The sequence below is a fragment of the Anabrus simplex genome, chromosome 1 (genome assembly GCF_040414725.1).
Source record: "Anabrus simplex isolate iqAnaSimp1 chromosome 1, ASM4041472v1, whole genome shotgun sequence".
Lineage (NCBI taxonomy): Eukaryota > Metazoa > Arthropoda > Insecta > Orthoptera > Tettigoniidae > Anabrus > Anabrus simplex.
The window spans coordinates 579,335,140-579,355,193 of NC_090265.1; the positions used below are offsets into that span (position 1 = coordinate 579,335,140).

Below are 20,054 nucleotides of genomic sequence, written 5' to 3' on the forward strand. Positions count from 1 at the left end.
GTATCCATGATTCTTCTTCGATTACATTTAGGCCTATATTAGCAGTTTATCTTTCATCACTGTTGAGGTGCTTCATTAATACGCCATCTCTTGCCTACCATGGATATCAACTTCTATTGAGTTTATTAACCTATCCTATGATTCTTGCTTGAATTTTCTCGTTAGTGACATGACCTTGTTCCTGCTGTTTTTATATTCTTTCTCGTCATGTGGGGGTGCGATGCTGTATCATTTTCAAGTATACTATTTGCTTTTGCTTGATAGTTTCTGAAATTTCTTTATTCCATATTTTAAGCCCAGTTTTTCTCCTAAATTTCTTCTTCATTCCAATGGCTTCATCTGCTGCTCTCTGAATTGCTGAGGTTATGATTTTCCATTCTTTGTTAATATCAGTATTTGTCGGAATTCGAACTAAATACTGCTGCAGCTGATTTTGATATAAGTATTTTATTCCATCATCCTGTAGTAAATAAACTGTATTGCTCCAGAATGTCAGTTGTGTAAACCGTATCTCACACCTCATACACTTGCTAAGCTAAAGGTTGCATGTCGAGAGCACATCAATCGTCAAGACTGTCGGAGAGTTTTCCCTCCGGTCATGGTAAGAAGTGTTTTCTTTCTTTCTTTTATTTTTAAATCTCTCTATATACTCTCTATATATAATTTTAATGACTTGAATGTATTTCAGAGAGTTGTGTTGGTGACAATTTCTGGTAATTTGTATTCACATTATGGTCACAAAACTTAACAAATGTTATCTTAAGTGTTCAGAGATACCTATAAAATTCAATTTCCATTCATTTTACAGTCTAATAAAGGAAAATATTATGCATTTTGTTCTGTGTGTGTTACATTTTCTCATAACCATTTTTATGTTTTCTTAGTTTAAGCTTTTAAATTGAATGGTCATTTCACATAGTAACTGTAGATATGATGCCTTTTATCTTGTCTTCTTTTTTCGCTGAGACCGTGGCGCAATATTTGTGATTAAATCCAAGAATTTAAAAATCTTCCTATTTGTGATTTTTAAAAGTTGGCAGGTATGAACTCCTAAGTTATTTTGGATTATTAAGTTCAAAATTAAATTCATGAGGTTGATCATCATCATGTTCTCAGCAACTAAAATGGTCTCTAAGGTTGTGTGTGTGTGTGTTTTTCTTTTTTCTTGGCAGAGATCAGTATTCCATTCTGTAACATTAATGTTTCCCATATATGTATATTGATTTGTATTTTGGAACTATTATACAGATCACCTGAGGAAGAGGATATGCATGTGTCAACTAAGAATGTAATGGTATTCCCTGAGCAGTGTCATCACAAGTTGTGTGAAAGCTGTATTGCTCCAGAATGTCAGTTATGTAAACCCTGTCTCAGACCTCATACACTTGCTAAGCTAAAGGTTGCATATCGAGAGCACGTCAATCGTCAAGACTGTCGGAGAGTTTTCCCTCCGGCCATGGTAAGAAATGTTTTCTTTCTTTCTTTTTTTCATTGTTAATCTCTCTATATACTGTAACTCTACGAGGGCTATTTTTAAATTTAGGACTGGTTATGAATAAAATACATAGAACCACTGCATATTATTGGTTAATTCATTTTTTTATGCCTTTAGCTACTTTTCCATATAATTTCATGCTTGTTGAATAATTTGTTGTAGCATGGGATTAGTTTAGGTAGACCCTTGTCATAGAAGTTTGCTGTTTGCAAGGAAAATGATTTTTGAATTGTTGCTCACTCCGTCGTAGATGTGAAAGCACTCGCCATCGAGGAACTTCCTCAGATGCTTAAGAGGTGGTAGTCACTAGGCACTGTTCAAATACAAGCACTCATTCAATCTTTTGGCTGGCAGCAGTTTGACCCCGCTTTCTACAGCACTGACCTTGTGTCTAGTGACTGCCATCTCTTTCTGTGTCTGAAGAAGTTCCTCAAGGCAAGTGTTTTCATTCCCCCACCCCGACAAAGTGAATGACGACCCAGAAATTGTTTTCCCTGAGATTTCTATGAAGGGGGGGTATGAAAACTTGTGTCATGCTTCAACAAATGTTTCAATAAGCATTAAATTATATGTAAAAGTAGCTGGAGGTATATAAAATTGAATAAAAGAGGAATTAACCAATGATAAGTACTGGTTCTTATTTTATTGGCAGATAGTCCTTAATTAAAAAAGAGCATTCATAATTTTTATACAGTAGAAGTCCGTTATGATAAAGATGTTGATTCCCATAGGGAACCTGAAATATTTGTTCTGAATGAGTACATTTAAAATACCAATATAGTTGGTCCGTTATTGGACATTATAAATTTTTCAGCAAACTCATTCCCTGTTGCCAGCTTTTTGCCCCAGTGTGCTAAGTTAGGCTCATCAGTTGGTAAATAGCACACCTACCAAGGCGCATGGCTAGTGCATACCGTGGAGGCCACTACGTAAGCTACTTGGAGCCACTGGCAGTGCCAATGCACTACGAGAGACTTTGTCTCATTTTCAAAAATTGATACCTGCCTGGCCATCAGATGATAAAGATGTTGATTCCCATAGGGAACTTGTTACGAATAAGTAACCGGGAATGAGTTAGCTGGAAAATTTGTAATGTCCAACAACAGACCAACTATATTGATGTTATAAGTCCGTTATAGCGAGAATTCATAACATCGAAAAATTTACTTGCTATAGCGGATTGTTGTTATATCTGATGTTATCTAAAAAATAGAAGAAAACTCCATACGCATTAAAATCAGAATGAAACGGTAATCAGATTGTTGAAAACTTGTGTTTTCACGGATGATATCCACACTATGACTTACTTGTTTGTTATTTTTCGAAATCCGATACTACATGAAAGTGTTAGTTTAATATCATTCTGAAAAAAATATAGCGCCACTTCAGAGGCTCCTGTGGGAAACGTTTCTGTTTTTTTCTTCAAACGGTCACCTAACCTAACTATATATGTATCATGAAAACATATTTCAAGCACATGTAGAGAAAGGATAAACCTCCTCGCTAAATATTTGCATGGGAATAGCCTTTTCAAAATTTAACTAGATGTTAGAACATATACAGAAACTATCCTTTGAAATCAGTGATGTACTGTGCCATATCTTGTGTTGTATCACATTCTTAATTAATTTAAGTATATAACATTACTCGGCGAGTTGACCATGCGGTTAGGGGCGCTCGGCTGTGAGCTTGCATCCAGGAGATAGTGGGTTCGAATCCCACTGTTGGCAGCCCTGAAGAGGGTTTCCCATTTTCACACTAGGCAAATGCTGGGGCTGTACCTTAATTAAGGCCACGGTCACTTCCTTCCAACTCCTAGGCCTTTCCAATCCCATCGTTGCCATACGACCTATCTGTGTTGGTGCAATGTAAAGCCACTAGCAAAAAAAAGTATATAACATTAAAATTAAGCGATTGTTTACTTCAGCTTTTATTTCTAACGAGTTAACAACTGCTATCGGACACGGATTTTCGCATTTATTATGAAAATATGTTATTCTCTTTCATTTCAAATTTTCTTTAGAGAACAGCAGTTGATGTTTATTACTAATCATCACCTGCATACACCCCCAGCGTCAGTGGGTAGGGTCTGACACATCCCACTCTGACGAGTCTAGTGTCAGACCTAAGATGAAGCGCTGGTTGGTGGAGCAAGCGCCTGAAGAATCTTCACCTGATATGTTATTGCCTTTGAATGCCGACGAGAGATCTCGCAAGTGTACATAGTGAGAAAATGATACTGAAGATGTTATATAGCATTTTGTGACAAAAGTTTCAGTTTTCTTTTTCAGACAGCATCACCTAACCTAACTTAACCGTACTACATGTACGATGAAAACAGATTTCAAGTGCCAGTAGAGAAACGATAACTTTCTTGCTCTAAATTTATGTGGGAATATCCTTTCCAAAATTTAACCAGGCACGAGAAAATATAAACTAACTAATCAGTGATGCACTCTGCCATATCTTGAGGTTTATCGCTTTCTTACTTAATTTCAGTGTTTAGTAAAAAAAATTAAGCAATTGTGTACTTAGGCATTATTTTTAATGAGTTGATAACTGCTGTTGACCAGGTTATTTATGTATTTATTTCAAAACCATGTTCTCTTTCATTTCTAAATTTCTTTACAGAACAGCAGTTCACGGATATTACTAATTGTCTCTGACATCACCTTTGAATGTCGACGAGAGAGTTCACAAGTGCACGTAGTGAGAAAATAATACCGAAGTTCATATTGCTTGCTTGCTTGCTTGCTTGCTTGCTGATGCTTATGGGCTGTGTCTACGACATTTCACCCAGTCAATACTCTCTTACTCATGTAAAAACACTAGCATAAATGAAAACTTCAGTTCAATAATTGATGCTTGATCTTGCAAATAGAAAACACAAAACACTAATCTTCACTATATCACATAATAACCCTGGTTTGCTAGAGCACACTGTTCTCATACGGGAAGCTTCCAATCTTGCAATCACACTTCTTAGAAGTTCATATTTTGTGGCAAACTCTTCAGTTTTTCAAAGAGCGTCACCTAACTTAACCGTGTATGTACCATGAAAACATACATCAAGCGCCAGCAGAAAAGTGATAACCTTCTCGGTATAAATTTACATGGGAATAGCCTTCCCGAAATTTAACCACATGCAAGAAAATATAACCGAACCTCTGAAATCAATGATGCGCTCTGCCATATCTTTAGGTGTATCGCATTCTTACTTAATATCAGTATTAAAATTACACTGACTGACAGAGCAAATGCAACACCAAGAAGGAGTGGTCAGAACTTTATGCCAATTGCAGGGTAGACTGACGTCACTGAGGTATGCTCATGATGTGAAATGCGCCGCTGTGCTGCGCACGTAGCGAACAATAAATGGGACACGGCGTTGGCGAATGGCCCACTTCGTACCGTGATTTCTCAGCCGACAGTCGTTGTAGAACGTGTTGTCGTGTGCCACAGGACACGTGTATAGCTAAGAATGCCAGGCCGCCGTCAACGGAGGCATTTCCAGCAGACAGACGACTTTACGAGGGGTATGGTGATCGGGCTGAGAAGGGCAGGTTGGTCGCTTCGTCAAATCGCAGCCGATACCCATAGGGATGTGTCCACGGTGCAGCGCCTGTGGCGAAGATGGTTGGCGCAGGGACATGTGGCACGTGCGAGGGGTCCAGGCGCAGCCCGAGTGACGTCAGCACGCGAGGATCGGCGCATCCGCCGCCAAGCGGTGGCAGCCCCGCACGCCACGTCAACCGCCATTCTTCAGCATGTGCAAGACACCCTGGCTGTTCCAATATCGACCAGAACAATTTCCCGTCGATTGGTTAAAGGAGGCCTGCACTCCCGGCGTCCGCTCAGAAGACTACCATTGACTCCACAGCATAGATGTGCACGCCTGGCATGGTGCCGGGCTAGAGCGACTTGGATGAGGGAATGGCGGAACGTCGTGTTCTCCGATGAGTCACGCTTCTGTTCTGTCAGTGATAGTCACCGCAGACGAGTGTGGCATCGGCGTGGAGAAAGGTCAAATCCGGCAGTAACTGTGGAGCGCCCTACCGCTAGACAACGCGGCATCATGGTTTGGGGCGCTATTGCGTATGATTCCACGTCACCTCTAGTGCGTATTCAAGGCACGTTAAATGCCCACCGCTACGTGCAGCATGTGCTGCGGCCGGTGGCACTCCTGTACCTTCAGGGGCTGCCCAATGCTCTGTTTCAGCAGGATAATGCCCACCCACACACTGCTCGCATCTCCCAACAGGCTCTACGAGGTGTACATATGCTTCCGTGGCCAGCGTACTCTCCGGATCTCTCACCAATCGAACACGTGTGGGATCTCATTGGATGCCGTTTGCAAACTCTGCCCCAGCCTCGTATGGACGACCAACTGTGGCAAATGGTTGACAGAGAATGGAGAACCATCCCTCAGGACACCATCCGCACTCTTATTCTCTCTGTCCCTCGACGTGTTTCTGCGTGCATCGCCGCTCGCGGTGGTCCTACATCCTACTGAGTCGATGCCATGCGCATTGTGTGACCTGCATATCGGTTTGAAATCAAAAATATATTATCATCTTTCATTTTGATTTTGTTTACGAAACAGCAGTCGACGGGTATTACTTATCAACTCTAACATCGCCTTTGGATGTCGACGAGAGAGCTCGCAAGTGTGGAAAACATTTCAGTTTTCTGTACTGTACTGTACTGTACTGTATGTATGATGAAAACATAATTCAAGTGCCAGTAGAGAAATGATAACCTTTTTGCTATAAATTTACATGATAATATCCTTTCTGAAATTTAACCAGATGTGAGAAAATATAAACTAACCTCTGAAATCAATGATGGACTCTGCCATATCTTCATGTGTATCCCATTCTTAGATAATTGCAGTATTTAGCACTAAAATCGAGCGATCATTAATTCAGCCTTTATTTTTAATGAGTTAACAACAGACTGTTATCAGATACATTACTTATGCATTTATTATGAAAACATGTTCTCCTCTTTCATTTCAATTTTTCTTTTCGGAACAGCAGTTGACGGGTATTACTAATCGAAGCAAGGAAGTGCACTGTCCCCATTACTGTTCATCACTGTTATGAACAATCTAATGAAGAACGTCAAGGAAAAGTTAGGTGGACTGAATGCAGTGGCCTTTGCTGATGATACCATGATTTGGGGTGAAACAGAAGAAAAGGTACAGACCAGACTCAACGTATGGAAATCTCAGTTCCAGGAATATAACCTCAACATCAGCGAGACCAAGACAGTGATGTTGGCAGTTAACAGAGAAGGGCGTCCAGCAAGTGTAAAACTAGGAGACCACCAGCTAGAGTGTGTGGATAGTTTTCCTTACCTTGGAAGTGCAATCTCCAGTGATAATTTGGTCAGAAAAGAAATTACAGAGTGCAAAAGGGATCAGAATTCTACCAACAAGTAAGAACACTTTAATAATAATGTTGTTTGCTTTATGTGCCACTAACTACTTTTTTACTGTTTTTGGAGATGCCGAGGTGCCAGAATTTTGCCCCGCAGAAGTTCTTTTACGTGCCAGTAAATGTATGGACACGAGGCTGTCGTATTTGAGCACCTTCAAATACCACCGGACTGAGCTAGGATCGAACCTGCCAAGTTGGAGTCAGAAGGCCAGCGCCTGAACCGTCTGAGTCACTCAGCCCGGCTAAGAACACTTTTATGGGATGACATGATTTCAAAACCAGCCAAACTGATGATGTTTAACAGCTATTTCATACCAATATTGACCTATGGTATTGAAGCATGCACCCTTACAAAAAGAGATTAGTCAAGACTGCAAGCATCAGATATGAAATTTCTTAGATCCACCATCCAGAAGACCAAAATGGACAAGTTAAGAAATGAAGAGGTGAGGAGAAAAGCCAGAATAAAGACATCCCTATTAGACTGAATCGGCACATCCAGATGGAGGTACGGGCATGTGAAGAGGATGGAGCCTACAAGAACAGACAGAATAAATTTGGAAAGACAGGTGGAGGGAAAAGGACCTGCAGGAAGACCTAAAACCTGATGGATGGACATGATCAAGGTTGATCTATTTACCAGAGGATGGACAGTGGATGATGTTCTCCATGACAAGTTGTATATGGACAGGAAGAAGTGGAAGAGGCTCATGAAGAGTACCCGGGAAACTGGAACTGTACAATGATGATGATGATGGCTAATCGACTCTGACATTGCCTTCGAATGTCATCGAGGGAACTTGCTAGTGAACATAGTGAGGAAACGATACCGAAGATGATCGATCGCATGCCACATAATCACTGGGGTGCATAAATATTAGTAACAGAAAAATCGCGCATGCTTAATCGCTTGTAATAATGGATGCATCAGTGATAGGGCTTTCGCTGTAACCTAAGAAGAATACACAGTTTAATATAGGAATTTTGAAGGGACAGACGAAAATAATGGGGGGTCTCGTTATATACTGTACTCAGTATAGCGGACTTCTGCTGTATGTGTAAACTTCAAGGATGGTGCTATACTAAGTGAAATTGAAACAAGTTGCAGCAAGGCTAATGCAATGAGCTTGCTGTTGCAATCAATGGTACTCTTAAGTAAGAAGTGAGTTGATGGATGAAACTATCTTTATATCACTCTCTTTTGAGACCAACATTACTGAATACGCGAGTGAAAACTGGGCCACATTATTCATAAGTTGGAAGTAACAGTCACGAAAGTACAATGAATTTTGGTGCAGCCAGATGGAACATTGATGGGAGGGTACTTGAAATGAGGAGAAAAAGACTAAGTGAGGAACAAACTTGATGGAAGAAGCTTTAGAGTTGGGGTCATGCGAGGTGAATAGCAGACTAGTTGGAGGTTTCTGGAATGAGGTGTATTAATCCTACAGTGGTTGCACACAATTCTATGTCATAGAAAGTCACACGGCGTCTGAGAAACGTTATTTAGTTTCTGAGGTAATTATGCTATCCCAGGTTTCAAATAAGGATTTACATTTATTTCAAGATATTGTGAAAGAATGAATAAAAATGACTGAATCTAATTTATTGATATAAAAGCAACAAACGATCAACATTAGGCAATGGAGTAGGAACCTAAAACACCTCTCTGACACACCCAAGATGCACAGCTCTACACCTTTCTTATTTCTAGACCAAATGTCCTTGCAAAACATAAGCACAATATGCCAATTAGGGCCTTTATTACACGTTTAATGGTAGGTCGAGCGTACTTTTCTTTGCAGCAGTTTGTTTGAACCTCTTCTGTTTTCCCTTTTGTGCACTCCACTATAGAAGATAGCATTGTGTCATCAAAGAATAGTTCCCAGTATTCTTAAGGAGTTTTAGTAAACTTTGCAATACCTTTCACATCAGATAAATGTGTGACAAAAACCTTACAAATCACCTGGGAAGGAATCCCTCTTCAACACTGTTCGACTCCAAAATATCTGGGAGTGATTCTGGACCGTACGCTTACGTATAAGAAACATTGCCTAAACGTGAAACAAAAAGTGTCTGCCAGAAACAACATAGTGCGGAAACTTCGAGGCACCACCTGGGGAGCTCACCCTTGCACTGTGAGAACAAGCGCGCTAGCACTGTGCTACTCCACTGCTGAGTATGCATGCTCCATGTGGCATAAGTCCAGCCATGCCAAAAACATAGATGTAGCACTAAATGACACCTGCCGTATTATACAGGTTGTTTAAGACCTACTCCCATAGATAAACTCCACTGTCTCGCTGGTATAGCACCACCTGAAATCCGACGTGAGATTGCTGCTAGGCATGAGAAAAGCAAGGCTATGACTATGGAAGCCCATCCTTTGTATGCCTGTCAACCAGCACGTCCTAGGTTGAAATCAAGAAAGAGCTTCTTGACAACCACTGAAGCTCTTAAAGGAACACCACATCAAGCAAGAATCTCAATGTGGCAGGAAAAATGTCAACATTTGAGAGAATGGATGGTTCCAAAGGAAGAACTTCCTCCTGGACATTCTGAACAGTGGACAACATGGAAGGCTCTCAATCGATTACGCTCCAGTACCACGAGATGCAAGACCAACCTACAGAAATGGGGCCTTCCTGTGGAGACAGTTTACTGCAAGTGTGGTACTAAGCAGACTAACGAGCATCTTCTACTGTGTCCATCTTCTCCAGCCACTTGTACCATTAAAGATCTAATGAGGGCAACTCCAGATGCGCTTGTCGTGGCCAATTTTTGGTCAACAAATGTTTAAAATTTCCTTGTTTAATTTTTGTCTCTTTACTTTGTACTTCTGACATGATAAATAAATAAATGTGTGACAATATTGTCGCTGGGTTTGTACATTTCTGGGGGGATTAGCTTTACACCACTTAGAAACTCCATTTTGTGCTAGGAAATAAGCACTGTCATTTTCTCCTGCTTCATCATTACTGTCTGTGCCTTGTTCAGTCTCCATACTTTTGCTTCTGGTTACTAGAACATCCTCCTCCTCATCACTGCACAATTCACCTTCTTCATCATCATTATCATTCTCAAGCAAACTATGTACAATCCTTCTGTCGTCAAAGCGATCAAGGTTATATCTCTTCTCCTTTCTGCTCATTTTTAGCCCTAAAAATATGAGAAATTTACATTTTAGCAAGAAATCATGCAATCTGATACACTTCTATGAATAATTACTGCAATGTTATAGAAGATAGCACTTCAAAATAGGAACTTAATTTGTAGCGCTGAAGTTCGCGTAGCATCTATCAGACGCCGTTGACTCTTGTGTAACAGTGACTCACCACCACACGTGTTAGACTAATACGGGCATGCTGATCTGTTATTATGTTAGTTTTGAATAGTTACTTGAAAGGTAGATGGCATCTCCGGTCAGTGACCTTGGTAGTTTTCTTGCAATGACAGAAGTAAACTAGTGTGTTGTCTCTCAGACGCCGCGCGACCACTCCAGGGTTAAGCTTTGTGAAACTAATATAACTGCTCTAGTCGGGTAATCTAGCGTTGATAGTGGAATTATTGTGTTGATTACATTACAGCCCACTTCTACCTACAAGAGCCTTCTGTGAATTCTGGCCCTGGAGTGATTACGCCATAGGTAGAGCACTGCGAGAATATACAATATATATTATCCGTTCCTCATCCGCACCCGTGAATGGTTATCCGCGGATATTGCAACTATTTACTATATTACGCCCAAGGTATTGAAATGGGTAGATCTGTTAACGTAATACAATAGGCCTGATACTTGGCACCAACCCCCAACCCACAGTGACAGGTTTCTGAGGGATTTCCTCTTGTGACAGCAACTACCAACATATTGTGCAGTTGTCATTCAGAACTATTGTTCCTTCCTTCCACTGATTGCGGGCAGGAACCAGTTAAGTTTAGGTCAGATTTATGGTTTTACGGGCTCAAAGCTCTTTATGTATCACCATTCTCCCATACCAATGTCAAGGGTTGCCCAACCGCAAGCAAAAATAACTGTATGAAATGTATTGAAAGACTGACTAGTTGAGATTTCTAGAGTTTACCTGAGTGAAAATTGATGAACATCATTTAGAAATTATCAGAAAAATTATCCGCACTGCCATACAGTTTGCATCCGCCAAGTCACTAACTTCACGGATATCCGCATTCGTGCAGAGCTCTAGCCATAGGTTTGGTTGTTCTACGTACTAGAAAAATGTCACTATATTTTCACTTTTAATTTCTTTTAAATCATTGAGTAGTTATGAGTTTTTGAAGGTAATGATGATGTAAAAAATCATTTATTTTAAAATATATATATTTTAAGAAATTCACACAGTCAAGTCACATGTTAAAAATAATTTCCTATATTTGACGTTGGCACCTCGTAAGGCATGAAGTACATCACATTTTACCAAATGAGTTGGCTACGCGGATCTGGTCACATAAAATTGAGCTTGAATTTGAGAGGTGGTGGGTTTAAATTGCACCGTTGGCAGCCCTGAAGACTGTTTTCCATGGTTTCCCATTTTCATACCAGGCAAATGCTGATGCTGTACTTTAATTAAGGCCATGCTTGCTACCTACCCATTCCCATCCTTGTATCACTGAAAAGCTTCTTTGTGTTTGCACGATGTTAAACTACTAGCAAAAAAGGGAGCATAAAGTTCAGCACGTGTCCTGAGTTTACATGGTGGGTATATAAGGTATGTGGTAAACGATCTGGACATATTTCATTCTGTTTATCTGAATTGCAAAAAGGGATGTTATCTGCTTTTTGGCTGGGGAGGCAGTATTTTTGGAACAGTGAAGTTCGTGACTTGTTTGCGTGCTGCTGTGGATAAAGTGTATCATGAATGGACAAATAACACCATTGTGGATAGCCAACATGGAAAGTGAGTATGACCACGTACCATTGATGTGAGAGGTGAACATTGGCTATGAAGGTGCATGGGGGCCGACCTACACACTTCAGTGAAGCAACTTGCTGTCATAATCAGAGGACTACCAGAGAAGTGTTTGAAATGACAGTTCAGTGAATCCTGTTCCGTATGGGATTTTGAAGCAAACTGATGCTGATGAAGCGATACAGTGAAAACTATATCTACAATTTTTTTTTCTTTACGTCGCCCTGATGCAGATATGTCTTACGGTGACGATGGGATAGGAACGGCCTAGGAATTGGAAGGAAGTGGCCGCCAGAGTTGATTAGCCATCATCATCACTGTACAGTTCCAGTTTCCCGGGTACTGTTAATGAGCCTCTTCCACTTCTTCCTGTCCATATACAACTTGTCATAGAGAACATCATCCACTGTCCATCCTCTAGTAAATAGATCAACCTTGATCATGTCCATCCATCGGGTTTTAGGTCTTCCTGCAGGTCATTTTCCCTCCACCTGTCTTTCCAAATTTATTCTGGCTGTTCTTGTAGGCTCCATCCTCATCACATGCCCATACCACCGTAGTCTGGATGTGCCGATTCAGTCTAGTTACGTTTCATCTGGATTGCCCTCAATATAGAGTACTGTTGTTCATTGATGTAGATAATTGCCTGTGTTTGTTGCATTCTCAGCCATAGTTTGTACTACTTCTTATGCAGCAATAGACATAACCTAAATCTGTCGACCCAGGGGCCAGAATGAAAAGAATTTCAGGATATTTTTATGTGCCTACCACTGAACGCAAAAATTCCCCAAGCAGTTCGTCAGTCCATTAAGCTGGAGTATCATCAAACTCAAGTGTGGATCTTAAAGCAACAGATGTGTCAATGAGTTCCATAACAGTCTGTAAAGTTCAAAGTGAATTTCAAAGTCTGTGGCCTAGTTGTTGGACTGTAGAACAAAAGAACAATTTTGTAAAGAAAAATGATTGGTTCTATGTAGTTACATGATGGCAAGTTAAATTGCTCAGTGTGCAAAAATGTTGGAAGTTTAGCTGTACAGAAGAATGTGGGTATGCAACTATCAAAAGAGTGGATAAACTGTGAAATTGTGTCTTATGGAGAAAATCGTAAACAGAAGTTAACATCTCTTAGGAAAAAGATTTTTGACCACAAAGAAAGTGCTGGACATAAAAGTGCTAATAAAATAACTGAAGAAGGGAAAAAAAGAAAAACTTGGGACAGTATGTCTAAAGTCATTAGAGAGGGAAAAGGAAATTACTTGTAAAGTATTCCGTTCTGCTTATAAGGTGGCAAAAAAGAACCAGTCTTTCTACAATTTTGAAACTGAAATTGATTTACAAGAATTGAACAGGATTGATATGGGGAGAATTTTACATTCAAGTAATGCCTGTATAAATATAGTAAACCACATAGGCAGTGAAATGAGAACATGATTGATAAAAATGTACTTGATTCAAAGAGCAAGTTCTCTCTTATTCTTGATGAATCAACTGCTTTAAGTCAAAAGTCTGTTCTGATAGTATATGTTCGCACCAACAATGAAGAAATAAAAATGGCAGGACCGGTCAACCTTTTCATTGATTTAATTGAGTTAGATGATGTAACAGCAAATATAATTTACAAAAGCTTGAGGTCTTCTATAGGAGCACTAGGGTTCACAGAAGATTTTCTAAAGGAAAATTTAGTTTCACTGACATGTGATGGTGCCGCAGTAATGTTCGGAATACGTGGAGGAGTTTTAAAACTTTTCAAAGATAGATTTCCTGCCATTATTTTGTGACATTGTGCTAGCCATAGACTGGAATTATCAGTACACGATGTTGTGAAAGAGGTTTCTGGCATCAATAGATTTAAGAGTTTTATGGACAAATTATATGTCATGTAGCATGCCTTTCCAAAGAATGCAAGGCAGCTCCAGTCATGTGCAGCTACACTGGAGATGTAGATTTTAAAAATTGGAAGAATCCTGTCCACGAGGTGGGATGAATCCAGCTGTAGAACTGTTTTGGCTGTTTGGCAGGATTTTGAAGCACTGGTACTTCATTTTGAAAGAGGTAAATCAGAAGATGGTTGTGACAGAAAAGAAAAATGCACTTATGAAGGTCTTCACAGGAAAAAAACATCTCTGGAATTATTTTGGATCTGGGATTGATTTGTGATGCTTTGCAAGAACTGTCTGAACTAAGCTTAGATCTACAGGAGAGAAATGCTGATCTTTACAAAGCCCACAGCAAGATGGAGTGTCTTGTTGATATTCGTGAGAAGAGGAGGTATGTCCCAGGGTCTTACTATCAGAAAGCTCTTGAGGCAGCTGCAAATCTACAGTTTAAGGGTGTTCCACTGCATAAGAAAAACAGAATTAATGATCCACTAATCTCCCCGAATGCTTTCTGTGAACAACTTAAAACTTCTCTACAGAAAATATTACTTTCCGAAGAAGACACTGAACTGTCAAGATGTGCAAGAGTTCTGGATTCTACGAATTGGCCAGCAAACTCAAGAGAAAATATTCTGTACGGAGAAGCAGAAATGGCACACTCGCAAGAAGATTCCAACTGAATGAAAGAGAAGCTATTCGAGCCTTCGGAGATCATCTGAAATTCAGAGAAGAAATGCCCAGGGAACTTTCTTGGGTTTGGAGGACTCTCAACACAATAGCTATATCTTCAAGTGAGTGTGAAAGGGGATTTTCTCAAATGAACTTGATAGTGACTCCAGAAAGATTATCTTTGTCAGTGAAAACCATTACCTCATTACTATTTTTAAGAATTGTTGGACCTCCTTTGACAGTATTTGATCCAACGAAGTATGTCAAAACTTGGTTGTTACAAGGTCGTTATTCAGCCATGGATACAAAAAGCAAGACCAGAAAATGAACTGAGGGGGATGATGACATGTCAAAAATTTGGAAATTGTTTTGAATTCAGTGTAAGTAGGTTTCAATGAAAATTATATGCTTTCTTAAATGTTCAGTAAATCCCATGTCTTCTTCCTTAATTTCCCTCCTGTGAGTTCTGGCACCTCTTTTCCCAGAAGAAAAAAAAAGCCATTGATTATGGGATCAGATTTGATACTATCAGTAACCTTTATTCATGTTTTGCATGTTCCTTCTTTCATTCATCAGATATGTTTCTGCTGGGGCTGTACCTCAATTAAGGCCACAGCCGCTTCCTCCCTCTCCTAGCCCTTTCCTATCGCATTGTCGCCATAAGACCTATCGGTGTTGGTGCGACGTAAAGCAACTTGTATAAATATAATAACAATATTTTTCTGTTTGTTTTTCTTCTAGGATCCAGTTACTGCGAATAGAACATTGATATTAGAAGGTTATCTTCCAGAAAACCAGCTCATGTACAGGTGGTTTCAGGGTAAATGTCTACTTGACTCCAGCTGGTGTTCATGACCACAACCATGAGTAGACAGGGAATAAAATTCTGTGTTACAGCAGTAATATGCTGGTAGTTTAAGTTTGGTGATATCTGTTGGGATATGGTTGAGTCAATTTCTAGCACTCGTGACAATAGTGTTATGTCTCAAGTTTTTGTTGCATAAAAATACAGTATAAGTCAATCAGGAGGAGGCCGAGACACAGGTAATATTGGCTGCATGAGGGGTATGAGATGCTTCTCTTGTGGTTCTTGCATATAATATAATTCTTCCTGTTTATCATGTTTTATTATTGGCTTGGTTGTTTCTGAATAACAAAGCAGGAATTCAAGGAAGTATGGAACATTAAGAAAAATGTCATTGCATAGTCTACTTCAGAGATGTACGAGGTTGAATCAAAAAGTAAGTTACACTTCCAAGTTATGGCCGTTTATGAAACCACCTACATATAGGCAACACAGCATTGACAGCATACAATGTAAGTTAACTTTTCCACATAGTCCCCAAGGGACTGTAAACATTTCTTGGAACGGTGAACCAACTTTTCGATTCTGGATGCGTAGAAATCACCTCCAGGGCGATGCAACCATCTGGAGACAACTGCTTTCACCTCCTCATCCTTTCGTAATCGTCGTCCAGCGAGATCCTCTTTCAGCTTACCGAACACATGATAATCGCAGGGCGCTAAGTGTAGACTATAATGGAGGGTGTTGCCATACCTTCCACTTGAATCGCTGCAGCAGTTCAGACGTTTGGCGAGCCGTGTGAGGTGTTGCATATCATGCAACAAAATCACACTGGCGCTCAATTTTCCCCGTCGCTTTTCTTTAGTTGCCTTATGCAACCAATTCAACGTTTGACAATACGAAGCCGAATTGATTGTTGTGCCTTTTGGCATAAATTTCACGTGCACCACACCCTCCATGTCAAAGAATATTGTTGCCATTACCTTTCCTGCTGAAGGTTGGACCTTGGCCTTCTTTCATGGTGGTGATGTGGTGTGAACCCATTCTTTCGATGTTCTCTTTGTTTCGGGGGGTGAAGAGGTGGACCCATGTTTCATCTCCTGTGATGATTCATCACAGAAGCTCGTTGCCCTCCTCAGAATACCATTGCAAAAATGCCTGTGACGATTGGAAACGTTCTCCCTTGTGAATACCGGTGAGGAGACGTGGGACCCATCTTTGACACACTTTATGAAATCCAAGGTGCTGGTGAACAATGGAGAATACACTTCCATACAAAACTTTCAGCATACTGGCAATTTCCTGCAGTGTTATGTGCTGATTCTGATGATCCCATCCATAGGTGAACATTTGCAACGGTACTGGACGTTACAGGCCTGCCTTTGCGATGTTCGTCCGTGAGATCCATGTGTCCGGTGTCATATTGCTTACACCATTTTACAATACTTGGTTAAGAAGTTGCACGCTTACCATATGCAGCAGTGATTTCACGATGAATGTCTGTGTAATTGAGCTGTTTAGCCCATAGATATCTGATCGTTACACGCACCTCCAATTTGGATTGAACATCCAGTTGACGCACCATTGAGCCGAGCCCGCTCTGCACACACAACACGACATGATACCACACCGACCTTCCTATTGGACATGTCAGCAGTTACTGTAGCTTGCTTCCCATTGGCCACAGTCACGGCACACAGCGCGCTCTCGCGGCAAGCTAGTGTAACTTATTTTTTTAATTTGCCCTCATATCTCATCTACTCATTATGATCACAATAAATTTTCCAGAATTTTGAGCAGGTAAGATCTGTTTGCCTTTGAATGTGATATGAAGTTTAGTTAACATAATATGCACCATTATTATCATACGAGATTGTTAGCCTTTTGCTATCTTTTTGAAGCATCTTATTCTGTGCTATTTTCATAACTGATTTACTGACTCTTTTCCTATCTTTCTCTACTGTACTCTCTTCTGTTTTCTATATATCTCTGTAATACATGAATATTTTACTTTAAAATTTTTTGTTCAGTCTGGTACTAGATTGTTGATCAGTGTCGATTCAGGATGACAAGTAGTCCAAATAGCAGAGGATCATAAAACTTGGCAGGACACAGCTTTGATTTTTAGTCCATTGCATAATAAGTCAAAAGTGTGTGTTAAGTCGATTAATTATCTGGTATTGGTGTTATATGGTCGGCAGCATATAATGGGAATCACTTTTGTCTTCTGCTATGATTACTCAGTATTACCAAAATATGAAACAAACACTTTATCATTATTTATTTTGATTCCCAAAAGTGCTGCTGGTTACTGTATGCAGAGCTTCATTACTTCTTCTTCTACCATAATCTCCATCTGTTACACTTGCTGTCTATCATCCAGCTTGTTAACAGAACTTAAGTTTGAATTTTGACTCTATAATCATTCTGCACACTCCTCTAATACTATTAGGTCCTAGGTTATCAAATATTCTGAAATACATAGTAGTAGTCCTGTACATGTGTTAACTTTATCTATATTGTATGTACACATCTCCCTTCCTTCTTTCCTTTTCTTCTTTTACTCAAAAAAGACAATTCATGAGAGCACACAAAAAATATATATATTCCAGGACTAACAAAGGAGGAGGAATCACTATTAAAAGATCTTCACGATACCTATAGCATAAATCCTTTATCTGATGAGGTTACCAGCATGTCCAACAAACTCATTGAGCTCATAGGTGAAACCAAGAGAGAGAAAATGGCAGAAAACTATCAATATGTGGAATGGTAGGCAGAAGGCGTGGACAACATTTCACTGCTTATCTAGCATTAAACAACACAAGGCAGGCCACTATAATGTTACTCCAGATTAAGTGGCCCATTAGCTAAACGGAAAGCCTGATAAATCTATGTGGAAAAGTCTTCCTCGTCTTGCCCATTTAGTAGTTGCTCAGCCTTCTCTGGATATACTGTTTACCACCCAGGAAGTAAAAAATGCCATCTATTAGGAATGAACAAATCAAGAAGATGCAAAGACGTTAGAATGGTTAACTAATTTCTTCAATTGGTATCTTCATTCTGAGGTGATCCCCAGAACTGGCTTAAAGCAAAAGCGGTGGTGCTCTTGAAACCAGGTAAGACACCAGATGTCCCTAAGAAATTCAGGCGTGTCTCTCTCCTGAGTAACCTTTTTAAACTGTTTGAACATCTTATACTTAACAGAACTTAACAGAAAGGACGATATGCACAGACCAAGTGTAGAACCTTACTCTGATCACGAACTTAACATCACTTGGGAAGGAAGGCGAGTTCACCCCTGTTGTCAAATACCTAGGAGTTTAAGTTGATCGGTCTCTTACTTTTAGATCACATTGTCATTCTGTCATTATGAAAGTCAACCAGGAATAATTAACTACGCATGCTAACAGGATAAAGCTGCAAACACACCCAGCAACTGTATGACCTATAGATTTGTCACTTTCTTTCACTACAGCTGAGAATGCTTGTCTTGTAAGGGTCAACTCTGTCCATTCTAAGAAAGTAGATATTGCTTTGAACATTATGTGCCAAGCAGTTTCTGGCTACCTCAAACCAGCAGACGTCGAAAAGCTGTACCATACTTGTGGCATAGCTCCATCTTCAATCCAACTGCAAGTAGCAGCTGAAACTGAGAAACTCAAACAGGAGGTGGACAACTGTCACCTCTCTATGGTCATGAAATGTTACAATAGCATCTCAGGTCATGGAAAAATTTCATTAATAACACCATGACAGCTCTGGCCACATGAAGCATTTTTAGGAATCAAAACTGGCAACAACAGTCTACACTATCCAACTGGAGTCTGCCAACAGAAGGAACTCCAGCAGATACTTCAAACTTTGGCCTGGAAGACCCTTAATAGGATAACTGGAATGCCTAGAATCAAGGCTACACTCAAAGGATGGAATTATACACAAAGTGCTGATTGGGACTATGGTGCAATTCAAGATTTTAAGCATCTATTTCACTGTCCAACTGCACTGTGGATACCAAACTTGAATACTTCATTAAAATTGTGGTGGCTGCTACATACTGGAGTGCAGTCAACATTTGAGGATACTTGGATACGATCATCATTATCATCAGTAGGTTACATTGAAAAGTTTAGTTAGTTTCTTGCATAAAGGATGCAGATCAAATTCTTTAATTTGGCATTTCTTACATACGAATAATGGTCTTCTCCATGGTTTGAGCTGTCACCATCCTCATATGCGATTCAATCACAACATTGAAGTCACTTATCACTGCCTGGCTTCCAGTTTGTCAAATTTGCCAATGGCATTTTTATAGATTTCTTTCATTATATGCTGGAAAATGTCTTCCCACACTGATAAGTGATGTGTGTTGTGACTGCTCGCACGCTGAAGGGTTTAAGGTATATTTAAGGTATATTGTAATTTTTTTATTTCCAGTGGACAGAAATCCGGTAATTTTCAATGTAACTTGCGGTACTTTGTAAGAAATGTAAGAAATGAGTTATATCTGTTAATTGTATTTATATATATTTGATGTATATAGACTGGATACAATGAGGAGTTATAATGTCTCAATATTTGTGTACTGTATGCAATGAATTACTATTTTCACCATTTTATATTTAAGAAGAGTACTGTTTAGAAAGTCAGTGTCCTTGGCTGAATGGCAAGTGTATTGGTCTTTGGTTGATGGCTGGTTATGGATTTTAACTGCATACAGTTAATTCCTCTGGTTCGGGGTCTGTGTGTAATGATTGTCACAGTAGTGAATATCTCTCTCTATGTAGGGTTTGTGTTAGGAAGAGGATCCAACTGTAGAAATGGGATTGATCCACATTAGTG

At 39.8% G+C, this 20,054-nt stretch overlaps 1 protein-coding gene across 1 annotated transcript in view; it reads left to right on the forward strand.

Moving 5' to 3' along the window:
- Positions 1–15,262, forward strand: part of LOC136870373 (probable tubulin polyglutamylase ttll-15) — a 157,019-nt gene extending 141,757 nt beyond the window's left edge. The window contains exons 9-10 of the mRNA XM_067144914.2: positions 1,249–1,459; positions 15,149–15,262. Of these exons, the coding sequence (XP_067001015.2) occupies positions 1,249–1,459; positions 15,149–15,262 (325 nt within the window). The remainder of the gene's footprint in view (positions 1–1,248; positions 1,460–15,148) is intronic.
- The last annotated feature ends 4,792 nt before the right edge of the window (positions 15,263–20,054 follow it).